At 34.1% G+C, this 15,444-nt stretch overlaps 2 protein-coding genes across 12 annotated transcripts in view; one reads left to right on the top strand and one right to left on the bottom strand.

Annotated features, from left to right (window-relative positions):
- LOC106877821 (kidney mitochondrial carrier protein 1) overlaps window positions 1-15,444 on the top strand; it is a 33,793-nt gene that overhangs the window by 13,337 nt on the left and 5,012 nt on the right. For 2 of the 10 annotated variants that reach the window (XR_016237431.1, XR_001410419.3), the window contains 5 exons: window positions 291-351; window positions 1,503-1,589; window positions 3,002-3,082; window positions 4,232-4,428; window positions 14,285-15,060. Coding sequence is in view for 6 of the 10 variants with exons in the window: in XM_014926842.3 (XP_014782328.1) it covers window positions 291-351; window positions 1,503-1,589; window positions 3,002-3,129; window positions 14,285-14,372 (364 nt within the window). In the remaining 4 variants the exon portion in view is untranslated. Of the gene's footprint in view, window positions 1-290; window positions 352-1,502; window positions 1,590-3,001; window positions 3,262-4,231; window positions 8,026-14,284; window positions 15,061-15,444 lie in introns of those variants that run through there. The other 8 variants (XR_008266229.2, XR_016237432.1, XM_014926842.3 and 5 more) reach the window with 5 other exon arrangements.
- LOC106877820 (monocarboxylate transporter 10) overlaps window positions 7,588-15,444 on the bottom strand; it is a 28,237-nt gene continuing 20,380 nt past the window's right edge. The window contains exons 5-8 of one of the 2 annotated variants that reach the window (XM_014926837.3): window positions 14,772-14,878; window positions 13,848-13,886; window positions 8,920-8,995; window positions 7,588-7,789 (exon numbers count right to left, since the gene is read on the bottom strand). In XM_014926837.3, the coding sequence (XP_014782323.1) occupies window positions 7,605-7,789; window positions 8,920-8,995; window positions 13,848-13,886; window positions 14,772-14,878 (407 nt within the window). In that variant the 3' untranslated portion in view covers window positions 7,588-7,604. The remainder of the gene's footprint in view (window positions 7,790-8,919; window positions 8,996-13,847; window positions 13,887-14,771; window positions 14,879-15,444) is intronic. The other variant, XM_014926838.3, reaches the window with a different exon arrangement.

Below are 15,444 nucleotides of genomic sequence, written 5' to 3'. Positions count from 1 at the left end.
ATCTGGACTCTGTCTGCTTAGGAGCTTGTGTCCTAGCATATGTGCTGCTGCTTTTAGTTTTCGTATTTTCCAGTGATGTTCTCTATCTATTATTTTAACTTCATCCCACAGCGGGGAGGTGGTCTTCATTTTTCCCTACACGATCAGCTATACCCGATTTATCAGTATCTCCTGATGTCACAGCTTATCTGTTTACATTGTTTTGACTTAATCATGCCTTATCCCAGAGCTTTGAGATTTTGAAAATGTGATTGCACGTATTTTCTTTTTCTTTTTTTACCTTTGTTTAGTGCCAGTTTTACTGCTGGACTTGCTGGTGCTATAACGTCTAACCCCATTGATGTTGTGAAGGTAAGTGAGTTTGTAAATCTGTTAACAGTTTTCTAGTAAACATGGCACTGATGTGGTTGAGGGGGTAAGAAGTTTGCTTCCTGACCACATGGGTTCAGTCTCACTGAATGCCGCCTTGTGCAAGTGTCTTCTACTATAGCTCCAGACTGAGCAAGGCCTTATGAATGGATTTGGTAGATGGAAACTGACAGAAGCCTGTTTGTGTGTGTGTATATGTATATATCCATATGTATAATATATATATATATATATATATAGACTTGGGTCGACCAAAGCCTAGTGAGTGAATTTGGTAGACGGAAACTGAAAGAAACCCGTCGTATGTATGTATGTGTGTGTGTATATATATATATATATATATACATATATATATATATATATATGTTTGTACTTGTGTGTCTGCTTGTCCCCACCGCCCACCATTACTTGACACTTATGTTGGTGTGTTTATGTCCCTGTAACCTAGCTGTTCAGCAAAAGAGAACAATAGAATAAGTACTAGGCTTACAAAGAAGTCCTGGGGTTGATTTGCTCGACTAAAGGTGGTGCTCCAGCATGGCTGCAGTCAATTGACTGAAACAAGAAAAAGAAGAAAGAATGAGTTGGTGTATATGATCTACATCAGTAAATTAGTCTTTAATCTCAAATACAATTATTAGAACAGAATTGTATATCTAAGAACCTATGCTTTTTTTTTTCCATCAATTGTATTCCACTTATTTGTGCTTTGCTAACAAGTTCCAATAAGTCTGAAACATTGCTGACATCATCCCAACTAACAAGGATTTGATTTTTCCTTTAAGCATCATACTTAAATGTTTTACTCTTCATTGAAATTGTCTCCTCTTCGGAAGCTACAAATGAATGATGGCAGATGTTTTGTTTCTTTTCTCCAAGAGGAAAATCTCAATCCATTTACAATCTTCAAGAGTTTAATTGATTATGTTGCTCTCTGAAATTTGTTAACCTATTTTCTTAATCTCTAGTAAGTTATAAAAAAAAAAAAAAAATTGATACTCATGTAAGAGTAGATAACTCTGTCGATGCTCTTTATAGCTCCACTTAACATATGTTTGTATTTTACTGAAGTAAAACTATTTGAAAAATATTGAAGTATTTTTGTCTTCTACTCCTGATTTTTTAATTTTTAGACTCGTTTAATGAATCAACGTGTATTAAAGACGACCAACGGGACTGCTTCTGCCATATACACCTCTTCACTGGACTGTATCGTTCAAGTAATTCCTTTTCCCATTTACTTTTAAATGTTTGATTTAAATAATGTTTTAAATTCTTACTTGAAACATCACTTCTATTTAGTTTCACAGCTTAATATTATGATAATCCTTAAGGTAGTGAACTGGCAGAATCATTAGTCATCATCATCATCATCATCATTTAACGTCCGCTTTCCATGCTAGCATGGGTTGGACGATTTGACTGGGGACTGGCGAAGCAGATGGCTACACCAGGCTCCAATCTGATCTGGCAGAGTTTCTACAGCTGGATGCCCTTCCTAATGCCAACCACTCCGAGAGTGTAGTGGGTGCTTTTACGTGCCACTGGCACGAAGGCGAGTCCGGTGGTACTGGCAACAGCCACGCTCAAATGGTGTTTTTCATGTGCCACTTGTACAGGAGTCAGTCCAATGTTTTGTTCACATGCCATTGGCACAAGTGCCAGTAAGGCGAAGCTGGAAACGATCGCACTCAAATCGTGCTTTTTACGTGCCACCGGCACGGGAGCAAGACCGTATGTCTGGCAAAATGTTTAGTGGCATTCCATCTGCTAATGTTCTTTCTGTCAAGGTCAACTTTGCCTTTCATCCTTTCAGGGCTAATAAAATAAATGCCAGTTGAACATGGAGTTAATGTAATCGACTTAATCCCTCCCTTGAAATTGCTGGCCTTGCGCAAAAATTTGAAACCATTATTATGATAATCCTTGAAGCAAGGAGCTGGAAGAATCATCAGCATGCCTGGCAAAATGCTTTGCAGCATTATGTTTTGAGTTCAAATTCTGCTGAGGTCGACTTTCACTTTCAGTACAAGTTAAGCCCTATGGGTCAATGTAAATCACAATGAAATTTTTATCTGGAAGACTAATTCTGTTTATTTCATTTTTGTATTTGGTTTGTAAGATTCTTGATGTGAATTAGTGCGTCGAAATATATTTTGTTGTCTTTGGAGGGTCATTATGCCAATAATAAACACATGCACTGGTTCTATTTCACTTCTTTATTATTCAATTTGTTAACTGTTTGACCAATCAACTAATCAGTTATTTGATTAATCATTCTGTTAATCAATCTGTTTGTCAAAGTGTCCATAACATTAGTTAATTGGTCAAATAATAATAATGAAGTAAAATAGAACCAGTGTGTGTTTATTTATAGCACGACAACCCTTCCAAGTTAAAACATAATTGTATTTAAACTGGCATTTAGAAATTAAATGTAAATAAGAGAAAAAAATAAAATTGCCAAGAAACATAATGTGGATGCAGTGCTCATGTGTGGTCTGAGTTGCGATGGCTAAAATGATGTAAAGAACTAAAAAAATAATAAATTATAGAATGTCGATTGCATTTTATTTTGTCATAGAAGCCCAGAGTATTTTTTAGTATTTCTAAATTTTATTTTTTGTTGCAGACTGCCAGAACTGAAGGCTTAATGGCTTTTTATAGAGGTTTTATCCCCACATGGATCAGGCTTGGACCCTGGAATATTATTGTATCCTTAAAGACAATGGTTAAAGACAGCATAGGTGTGGCTGTGCGGTAAGAAATTTACTTCCTAACCTTGTAGTTTCGGGTTCAGTCCCACTGCATGGCACATTGGGCAAGTGTCTTCTTCTATAGCCCTGGGGCTGACCAAAGCCTTGTGAGTGGAAACTAAAAGAAGCCCACCGAATATATATATATATATATATATATATATATATATATAATGTGTGTGTGCGTGTGTGTATCTTTGTCCCCCACCACTGCTTGTCAACCAGTGTTGTTGCTGTGTTTATGACCCCATAACATAGCAGTTCTGCAAAAGAGATTGATAAAGTGCCAGGTTTAAAAAGAATAAATAAAAAAACTGGGGTTGATTCGTTTGACTAAAAATTCTTCAAGTTGGTGCCCCAGCATGGGCGTAATTTAATGACTGAAGCAAGTGTAAAGATAAGTGTTAAACTTCTCATTGAATCTACAAAGGTAATTGTGGATGAGAGTTTATTAACCTGTAAAGGTATGTGACTCAGCACCCTTTGAATACTGGTGCAGCCCTTTCAGCCCTCCCTACCCTGTCACATTCTGGGTGGATGGCAGTGGTCTATGCTTGCCCATGGTTACATAGGTGGGTCCTGAAGGTTTTTAGCATTCGTGACTAAGTCACACTCTGCATAGAGATGATTAGGGTATAATTAGGAAAAATATTTAATTTGCAAAGATGTCCATCCTAAAGTTCTGACTCCATCTCATATAGAATGACCACAAAGAAATATTCTTCTCATGGGGAATGGTTTAACCTTTTTGATACCAAAGTGCCAGAGACTGCCCCTGGTTCCATAATATAAACTTCCGGTTTTAAAGTGATCTCAATTAAAACTTTTCCTCAAAATTCCATGTTAACTTATATCCTATACACCAACTTAATAATGACAAAATTATTTTACTAAATTCTTCCTTTTTCTCTAAATTAAAACTTTCCCTCAAAATCCCATGTTAATTTAAATTCCGTACACCAACTAACTTAATGACAAAATCATTTTACTAAATTCATTATTCTCAAAATTAATGAAAGCAAAAACTGTGTTTTCCAACAGAAATATTGTAATGAAAGGGTAAAAAATTTTTGTAGTGTTATTAATTTTTCCTTAATTGACTTCAGTTTTTCCTAACATTTGAAAAACTGAAGAAAATTTATTAATTGGACTTTAGAAGAAATGAACAAAGACATGTCTGATTTTCACGAATCTCAACAAGTTTGTAATCATCACCCAAGATTATGAACAAAGCAATACAACATATCTATTTTCATTTGAAAATATTTCTAGAATCTCATAACAATATTTTTTAGAAATTCAGGTATTTAAAAAATTTTTTCACTTCATTTTTCAAGCGTTTTTTTGTTGAACGGTCAAGTTCACTTTTGATGCTTATGAGTTCAGCTTTTGTTATTGTGGGATTTTACAATTCTTGATGCCAAATACCAAGGTTATGATGTAAGCCGATGTCTTTTACAGTACATAGCATACATGGGTTGATAAATACCTGTTAAATATGATTGATTTACTGGATAACGTCATTTCTTTCTATATTCACCCACCTCATCATTCAAACAAACATTTTTCAAATGTTGCCATTAATGTCTTCGTTATACTTCGTTAAGCCCAATAATCCCACCTGTCTTGTTACCTCAATTGTAGCTGCCTTAACAAAATTCTGTCACATTGCACTTCCAGCCATGAATTGTTCTTCACTCATTCCACACTTTACACTCCCCTTCACCGTAAAAGTCAATTCCTTTTACACCATCATTCTTCATGGCAACAGCCTCAAAGCTCATAATTTGACCCCTGCACCGCATTCAATCCCCTCCACTCTGTCACATCACTGATCTTCCCATCTCTAAATGCTTCTATTTCTCTCAAAGAGAACAAACGAAACTGTATTTAGCCTTCTGTTATTTTCATGAACCCCAACAAGTTTATAGTCATGCTCTGAGATTATTGAAGAAAGCAATACATCATATGAATGGAGTAGACATGGGGTGTCAGATGGGTTCCAATTAAACTTTGTTTTAGACCTCACTGAGATTCAAATTTTCCCCCAGTTTGAGCAAACCCCTGAACTGCTACACCAGTAATAGTATCGATGCCACTTCACCCCACTTTTTTTTTCTTCTTTAATATCTTTCATCTGCACAATTCACCATCATTACTTCCAATTTCTTAACACCCCAGACATTTCTGCCTTTATCCACATCATCCATCTCTCCACACTACAGATCAGCAAACTCTTGTTTCTGTCTCAACTAAGTTTCCTTCTTTAAACTTTCACCACACAATCTGCTCTCCTTTTTCACATTTTCTTTGGTTCCACTGCTTTTTACAGTCAGGACACCAATTTTAATTATTTAATCAAAGCAAATGCATCCATTTTGCCTATCAAAGTTACTCTACAATTGTGAATGTAGACAACTATACTTGCTTCTATTGTATTATAATGTATCTCTTTAAGATGATTTAAATTTAATGAAATTTTGCTCTAAAATTACTTCTAGCTTCTTGCTGTAATTAAAAACAGTTTACTTGTAAGTTAAAATGGTTTCTCAGAACTGTGATAGAAAAATAATTTAATCCTTTTGACCCCACCTCACCCGAGATCGTTTCTTGTTCTTAACATGGTCTGGCAGCAGTCGATGAAGATTGGTTTTTAGTTTTGTCTTCCTCTTATCTGTTTGGATAAGTATTTTGGATCTCAGTTTTTGTACTTGTATGATTTATACAAGTAACCATTTAAAATGTAATCTCAGCCAGTAAGTGTACTGGTAAGTGTCCATAAATATTATTGACCTGATGTAGGGGGTTGGGGCATCTGTCTCACTATTAGTCCAGAAATCTTAAGTTGTAGTGAAGGATTTTGTTTTTAGTCTTCTAGAATATAACCTTAAAAAAAAAAATTTCCATCTATCTATCCATAACATCTGTTTATAGAGGGGGAAGATAACTTGTCACAACATATCCTTATAAGGCAAAAAGAAAAAGTTGAGAGAGAGTATGTGATAGTTATTATGACGTTTTGATTAAAAACGTTATTTTAAGCGAGTCTGTCAACACACTGCAACACCGACTTAGAAAAATAAGATACATAGTTATCTTTTGAGTTGTTTGTGTCAACATATAGACAACACTGACTTTAAAAAAGACTCGCTCTAATGACTTGTTGAGTGTGTGAAAGAAAAAAAAAAGAGGTTGTTGTTGAGCATATCAAGGAGATCTATTTCATTTTGATTAGGTTGTTACCCAGCAGCGTAGTGACAGGTTACGACTGGTAATTTATAAGAATTAAAGAATAAGCTAGTCAATAAACTTAATTGTTGGTTTCCTTGGCATCAACATGAATTCTGACAATTGATTATCAGTGACCAGAAAGAAATCAAGACTTATAATGTTTAATATATATAAAACATTTATTTCTCTGAGGTTTATATTTGCTTTAGTTAAAGAAAGCAAATTCTTGAAAGTTCTTAGTTTTACAATCACTTATGCCAACTGATAGCGTTACCATTCTTTCAATTCCTAAATCCATCAGGACGAGGTAGTTGAAGTGGTTTTGTGAGTTATGGATAGCAGAAAACTGCCAAAATATAGTTTTTTGCCCAGTTATCCCCATTATCTTAAATGGAAATGAAATTCTAGTTCCTCTTCCACCCACCCACCCCCTCCAACGATAGAATCAATAAAGAACATCTCCAAAAGTAAATAGATCAATGTGAGTAAAATTTTGATTAATTTCCAATAAAACATATTTCAATGAATGAAGGCAAATATAATTTAACAATAACCCTGCAAAATGATATCTTTATAGACAATTTCCTTTACATTTGAAGAGAAATATCTTCTAAGAAATCACTATTAAGGCAGCGAGCTGGCAGATTCATTATTAGCAGGCCAGACAAAATGATTACTGGTATTTCTTCTGGCTTTATGTTCTGAGTTTGAATTCTGCCGAGGTTAACTTTGCCTTTTATCTTTTCAGGGTTGATAGAATGTTATTTAAGCACTGGGGGTCAAGGTAATCAACTTGCCCCACCCCTCAAATTTTCAGGCCTCATACTCTATAATAGGGAGGATTATAGTTTTGTGACTGGTCACTATTGAATTGAATAGTTACACTGCTTCGAGGGAGGCAAAAAAATAAAAAGCATTATTTTGACATTGTTTATAAAAGAGGCTTTTTTTATCGTGTGGGATAGATTGTTTTCTCTTTTTTTAATGCCTGTATAGAATCTGGCACGAAAAGGAATTTAAACTTTAACAAATAGTTTGCAACTGGTATTAAAGAGTCAAAAAAAATTCCTGCTCTTAATTTCTTCAATGGATGGAAAAGGCTTAAAATTTTATAAAAATCTTTTAAAAAATTATAATTTAGAACATTTTAACAGATTGAAATAAGTGGCATTGACTGCTGGAGATCATGAATGGCATTTCTTTAATTCTGGGTTCCAAAGTTAATCCATAGTTCCTTTTTTTTTTTGTCTATGAGTGAATAGAATTAACTTCTTGTTCAGACTTCTCTTTATTATTCAAAAGCTGGTCTTCTGGAGATTCTTGCTGTTCAGTTTGAATATCTTTTAATTCTAAATCATGGTTGATTAGCATTGGTTCTCTATAATCTTGTGGCTTAACAATGATTACATCGACATTGGACGATTTCACAGGACCTAAAAACAAAAGAAAAATATTTAATATACATATAATTCCATACAGACAAACTCATAATGTCTGTAAATAACTTTATATTCTTACTTTCAATTATTACAAGAAAATTATTGACCTGACAATCAATCAGTTTGATACTTTTTCTATTGATTTAACAGCTTCTTTAACTCTTACTTCAAGGGGTTCATTTCCATGAAACTAATTATATTTATTATTAATAAAAGGTTTAAAATATGAACACTTTTTAATGTTTTGTATTTTCCAAGTTGAATGATTTTTGTTCAGATAAATATTGTTACTGTAAAGATTCTTTATTTTTACAATAAGGCAGAATTATTACTATGCTGGACAAGCTTATGTACTGAGTTCGAATGCCACTGAAGTCAGCTTTGCCTTTTGAGGCCAATGAAATAAATTGTCAACTTGAACACCTCCCCCCCAAAAAATCTTTGTTATCCAGAACGTATGAAAGAAGAACTAAAAGTATGAAAATTGCAGGGATGCTTAGGGGGCAAAATTATGAAACTGCTTTGGACTGGCAAAGAGTTAAAGTCATATTTTCTTAGTTTACTATTCTAAGTATATTAACATAAACTTTACTATTAATGTTTCATGCAGCAAGCACCCATGGTCGTTCTTTCAGGGTTCTACACAGAATTCCTATATATTCTTCCAATACAGTAATGTATTTCATTGATACAATCTCTAATAACAAATATCTTGAACAATCAGTGTATGGCCAATGATTATCAAAACTCACCCTTCACCCTGTTCCATTTTATTTTTCATTAAGATGCTGATAATGTTTGGACGTTTACACTATATACTACATTGACTTGTGATTGTGCGACCAGCCAGGCTATCAGATGTTGTTACACGTTGCTGGTCACAATGCACTTTTTTCATGGTTTTAGCCTTCAAATGTTGCAACCCTGCTAGCTAGGCATGCAGGCCAATATTTTCCACTGATCGAAAGGGGAACTGGAACAACATGAAATGAAGTGTTTCGCTTAAGAGTACTATGTACCGCCCTGTCTGGGAATTGAGACTAAAATCTAGCGATCTGGGCCCCACATTGACTTGTATGCTGGAAAATACAGTAAATCAGAAATTAAATAGCAAAAAGGCTTACGATTTTCTTGTGGTGCCCTCATGTCTGTTAAAGAGACCGCAGCAAATTCATCAACTTGTGTAACAGCAGGAAGAGTCTGGAAAGAAAAATAAGAATCACAGTTCAATAGATATATTTCTAACAAAAAAATCAGTTTTTACATGGACTAATGATTATTAAATCAATGAGGTTTATTTTACATATTAAAAAAAAATTTTTGCCAAAATATATTCTAAATAAATCCCTTTTCTTCTCCCTCTTAAGCCTTGAGAATGTGTGAATCTTTTGATCTGAAAAAAAAAAAAAAAGCAAGATTATTTTAAAAGTGCAAAAATGATTTTTTTTGTCTCCATATATTATAACAAAAGTTACTCCAGATTGTCATCAATTTTCACAATTCTGTTTCAAATTGTTAGTCAAATAGTCCTGCAGTACTGGCAACAATCTCGCTCGAATGTCTTTACATGTGCCACCAACACGAGTGCCAGGAAGGCGACGCTGGGCACAAGTGCTGTTGGTTTTGCTAATAACAATAGTTTCAAGAATATGAGACTATTTGTCAGAGGACTGTGTTAAAACCATCCAAACAGGAATTTAAATTGTTTAAAGGATTGGTTCATTAAGAATTTGCTACAGCATTATTATTGAAGCAAATAAATTGCAGCAGACTATAGAAACATCATTAAACATAATTAGAGCATTTGCACTTTTTTTTTAGGTCAATAACTTCCCACAAGAAACCAGTCTTCTGTGGTTTGTGTCATAATTCCAGTTGAATTTGAAGGAGTCAAGACTGTAGTTTCAAGTGAACCAACAGACTATAAAAGTTGGTAATTGTTACATTCACTGCACCAATGGGACAGAAGAGACATGCTACTGTTTATATATATGTATATATGGTGCAGGTATTGCTGGATTGTTAAGCTTTCCTGCCAACCATATGGTCTTGGTTTCAGTCCCATTGTGCAGCACTTTGGGCAAGTGTCTTCTACTATAGTCCTAAGACAACCAAAGCCTTGTGAGTGGATCTGATGGAAGGAAACTGAAAGAAGCCTGTTTTGTGTGTGTGCTTCCTCGTCGTGACATCATGGGATGGTTGTAAATGAGCATTATGAAAGATTTTCATTTCCGGTCTTGTGTGAAAAATGTCAGGCCATGGGAGAAATATTTCCTTGAAGGGAAACAGGTGAGGGTTGGTAACAGGAAAGGCATCCTGCCAAAGAAAATCTGCCTCAACAAATTCCATCTGACAAATTCAAGCATAAAAACATTAAATGATAAAATCTAGACAGGAACTTTTCCTGACTCACAGAAGATTGCAAGTACCCATCCTAGATTGTTCAGGTATTTTTGTCAACTTGAAATGGTTTTTTTCTAAGTGTTTCTATAAAATACCAACTCATTTGGTGCTTCTAAGTTTGTAAAAAACACTCTTGTATAAAAAATTAATTTTTTAAAAATCACTTCAAAATCTTATTAAAAGACAAACTTCATTCAGTTGGAACTAATTGTAATTAAAAAATGGAATTACAAATTGTAGGCTGTTAAAAAAAAAAGAATCAAATGACTTGAGTGACACTAAAGAAATCTTAGAATTTAAAATTTTTCCCAAAATATTCCTGAAATAATCAGAAGAAATTGAAATTATAATTGAAAGTAATTTTTCATCAAATTATTCAAGGTATAACCACAGTTTTCTCTCAACTCCGAGATGAAGCAATCAAATTATATAATTAATTAAGAATTAGAAACATTCATACTATTTATTATGAAGAAGGTAAGGTGTTTAAGTCTACAAAACTATCATGCAAACAACATTTATAAAACAAAACATACATGAAGAGGAAAAAGAAAAAACATTTGACTTGGTGGGGAGGTGGTGGTGGTGGCAGCAGTAGTGGCAAAGAAAATTAAAAAGCATAAAAAACAAAATGTATAAAAACATTTGATGAAATAAGTTTTAGGTGGATCAAATCTGAATTGGATCACAAGAAATCTACCAAATACAGAACTAAATGTCTAAAACTGAAATATGTATTGGTAAGGGAATAATTAATACCGTCAGGAAATTCCAATTAAATAAGATTCAAATACCTTTTTTCTGGAACAAAAAAAAAAAAAAGAATCTATTGCATTATTAAAAATTGAGTAAAATCTGAAAGTTTTCTAGGAAAATTTTTCTTAGATTTAATTTAAGAAAAAAAAGAAAGAAAAAGAAACCACACTTGATTTTTAAACTTTATCTTCGTTAAAAATTATATTCATGCTAAGTATTGAGAAAATGGAAATGATTGAAGTTAATATTTCATAAAAGATAATTAGTATTAATTAAAGTTAAAATATTTGATTTGTTCTTCACTAGTCTGTGAAACTGAATCTGCTTATCGGATCAAAGTGAACGCAAGAGTGGCTGTGTGGTAAGTAGCTTGCTTACCAACCACATGGTTCCGGGTTCAGTCCCACTGCGTGGCACCTTGGGCAAGTGTCTTCTACTATAGCCTCGAGCCGACCAAAGCCTTGTGAGTGGATTTGGTAGATGGAAACTGAAAGAAGCCCGTTGTATATATGTATATATATGTGTGTCTGTGTTTGTCCCCCCCCCAACATCACTTGACAACCGATGCTGGTGTGTTTACGTCCCCTGTAACTTAGCAGTTTGGCCAAAGAGACTGATAGAATAAGAACTAGGCTTACAAAGAATAAGTCTTGGGGTCGATTTGCTTGACTAAAGGCGGTGCTCCAGCATGGCCGCAGTCAAATGACTGAAACAAGTAAAAGAGTAGTCTGGTTACAAACTTTGGTGCTTAACTCTTAGGAGACAACAGGGAGACAATCTATTGGCCAAACGACTGGGCTGATCCATCAGCCCAATAATACAAGCCGTGAGATTAACTGGCTGGTCTTCTTACCTGCCAATCAGATTGCTTCTCGCATTTCTTGCACATCTGAGCCTTTTAATGGTGGCTTCCATGACAGTTTGCAAAGTCCAACAGTGACACTGATGGAAATATCCTTAGTGAGTCTGATTTCTCTCGACCTAGCAATGAATCTGACACTGAAACTGGTGAAAACAACCAGAAAAGTAATGGAGAAGATCAAAACGACAATGGTGATGGAGATAATGTTGTGAACCCTTGCTTTAGGATTAGGGATACTGAACAAGATAGAGATGACCCCTATGAATTCTTAGAAAATATAGGGCCTAGAGATATGCCACAAGGCATAAGCAACCCAGTGGAATACTTTACGCTGTTTTTCCCATTGAATCTCATTCCAATGTTTGTCAGAGAGACTAATAATTATGCTGCCAACTTTCTCAGGAACACTCAGCTCAAGAGGAGGTCCCTAGGTCATAAATGACTCCATCTTTTTGGCAGTGAAACTCCAAATGGGGATCCATCTCCAAAGGGTTAACAAAACCTTAATTCACCCCAGTGTTTCAAATTCTCAAAAACATCTAAACTACATTTTAAAATCATCTAACAAAGGGAAACCAACTTAGTGATTAACCCTAGAAATAACATTAAATATCTACTAAAAATCAAGAATTGGTATTTTTTGCAAGTCACATTTGTCTCAATGAACTTGATTTCAATAGGAAATAGTTTCAAACATGACACTCCTCAACAAAACATAGATTTGCTATAAAAAAAAAAAACTTTCTGCAATTAATCTTTTAATATTTAAACCGGCCAAATCTGGCCAAAATATTTTGTTTTGTATTCAAAGCAACCAGATTGGATCTCTCACACCTACTCTACAATGTCATTTGAAAAATATACAATCACATCATCAAAATCTCAAAAGGTACAGCATAATGCCTGATTAATTCAAAACAATAAATAAGAATTATATTACAATTTAATCTGAATGTTAAAGGGTTAAGGGTAATAAAATTCTGAGTGGCTATATCTGATTTTTGAAGTAAATAGGGTCAATAAAGACAAAACAAAATTCAAGGTTTGTTTTCACAGTAACACGAAAACAACAGTTTATGCGAGTTGGAGCTACAAATGTGATTAATAAATAATTCAAGATATCTAATGGTGGGGTGAGAGAAAAGTGACTTCAAAAATTATCAACAGTAAACATCCTTTCTGATAAACGTCTGTTATTTAATACTATTGCAGTTCTTTTATCTCTGTATAAATACTTTAATGTGACACAGCCACAAAACCTGTTCTACATGTCATTCCTCTCACTAGGAAACAAAAAGAACGCAGCAAATGTTTACACTGAAAAGAGTACTTTTCAAATTCAATAACTGAAGAACTTAAAAAAAAAAAAAAACTTAAATAGCTACAAGTTTTACTTCTGCTTCCAATTAACAACTTGGTTTAAATTATTGCCTTTACATTTGACAGATATTTGTCCTCATCTTGTTTGTTGTTAACACAACGTTTCGGCTGATATACCCTCCAGCCTTCATCAGGTGTCTTGGGGAAATTTCGAATCTGGGTTCTCATTCTTAAGGTATTTTACGATATGTAAATTATATTAGTTGGTTTCTTGTTCTATATTCTAAGAAAATCCTAATTATGCTTAAAAAAAATTAAATTTAAGAATGAAATTTTCTACTTTTTAAGTATTATAACATGAAATATTTGAACACTTGAAAATAATTTAGAATTCAATTTATATAGAACTGACAAGGAGAAGAATAGAAAAAAAAAGAAGATATCTCGTTATCATAGATTAGTTTCTTTCACAGTGTGTTAAAATGAATATTAATAAAATATTTAATAATAATAAAAATAATAACAGCCAACAACATCTTGTTTGTTTGTGAGGGGAATGAGTCTGTAATTGAGATTTGTATAAAATAACTTTCTACAAAACTGATACAACATGCACAAAATTAAGCCACAGCTGAAATAAATAACACACTCTAGAGACTAAAGTGAAAATAATAACACAAACTACACTAATCAACAAAGTGATTTACATACATCAGCTTGAATTTCCATATTAGGTAATTGGTCTGAATGCTGTTTGGAGAAAGAAAATATATACAATTTACTCTGATGACAACCAAAAATGCATGTAAAATTAGTTCAGTGTCCAGGAGCATGCAGGAGAATATTTTGGTCATCTTTGTATATAATTTAAACATCTCTGGTCAAGTGAGTCTCTTAGTAGGGTTATGTGCTTCTTCGTGTGAGTTATTACAAAAAAAATACACCAGTTGATTGCATCTCTAGCACACACACACACACACACACACACATATATACACACACATACAAATACACACAACTACATAATATGAAAATTCAATGATTTTTGGTTTGGATTTTAATGAAAATTTATTATGGCAATAAAATATTTTAATTGATGAATTTTTAGATATATTCTTTGCCTCATACAACTTTCTGTTCATTTCTAGGTCCTGGAACCTTGAAAAATTGGAAAATGCTCATTATTTTATTAATAACAAAAAAAGTAACTTTCAACCATTTGCAGAAGGGAAATGATCCGCGATGATATCAACACACACACACATACACACTTATTCATTCTCTCAAAATACACATCCATATATTTCTCTCTCTCACACACACACACACACACACTTATGAATAAATTGTAAATAAGTTCCCATTTATGAATTTGATACACAGAGTTCATGATTAAACCACGTGCTTTCTTTCTCTCAGGTCAAATCTGAGAATAGCTCAAATGTTTTCAAACTGGTTGTTGCCATCATAACAGGATTATGTATTCATATTTGTCCTACAAAAAGGAGGAAGCAGTCGTGGACAATTTATTAAAAAAATACTCAAGTAACAGTTGCTGATTTTACCAATTTGCATATTAGCACATCTACTTGCAGAACACACAGGAAAAATAAAATATAAAACGACTACACTTACCTGAGTTATTTTCGGTATGAAGAACATGATGAGCGATCCTAAAATGGGGGTGGTGCCAGCAATATGAAATGCAATGTTGTAATTCCTCATTTTATCATATAAAAAGCCTAAAGATGGAGGAAAATATGTGGTTAATTATTCAGAATTTCATTTAAGAACATAATGTCTCCACCTCCTCCATGTCAACTAATTATATCTTCAAACATCCCAAATCATCTTCAAACTGTTACACTTTATGATCAATAAATACCAAGTCTTTCGTCAGAAAAAATCTGATGAATGAACATAATCTTTTTCTACTCTAGGCACAAGGCCCGAAATTTTGGGGGAGCGGACCAATCGATTAGATCAACCCCGAAAAGATGAAAGGCAAAGTCGACCTTGGCGGAATTTGAACTCAGAACGTAAAGACAGATGAAATACCGCTAAGCATTTCACCTGGTGTGCCAACACTTCTGCCAGCTCACTGCATAATGAATATAATCGTCATCGTTAAACGTCCGCTTTCCATGCTAGCATGGGTTGGACGATTTGACTGAGGACTGGCGAACCAGAAGGCTGCATCAGGCTCCAATCTGATTTGGCAGAGTTTCTACAGCTAGATGCCCTTCCAAATGCCAACCACTCAGAGAGTGTAGTGGGTGCTTTTACGTGCCACCGGCACGAAGGCCAG

Source organism: Octopus bimaculoides, chromosome 19, assembly GCF_046866305.1.
Source record: "Octopus bimaculoides isolate indiv1 chromosome 19, ASM4686630v1, whole genome shotgun sequence".
NCBI classification, from domain to species: Eukaryota; Metazoa; Mollusca; class Cephalopoda; order Octopoda; family Octopodidae; genus Octopus; species Octopus bimaculoides.
This window is presented reverse-complemented; position numbering and strand designations above follow the sequence as displayed.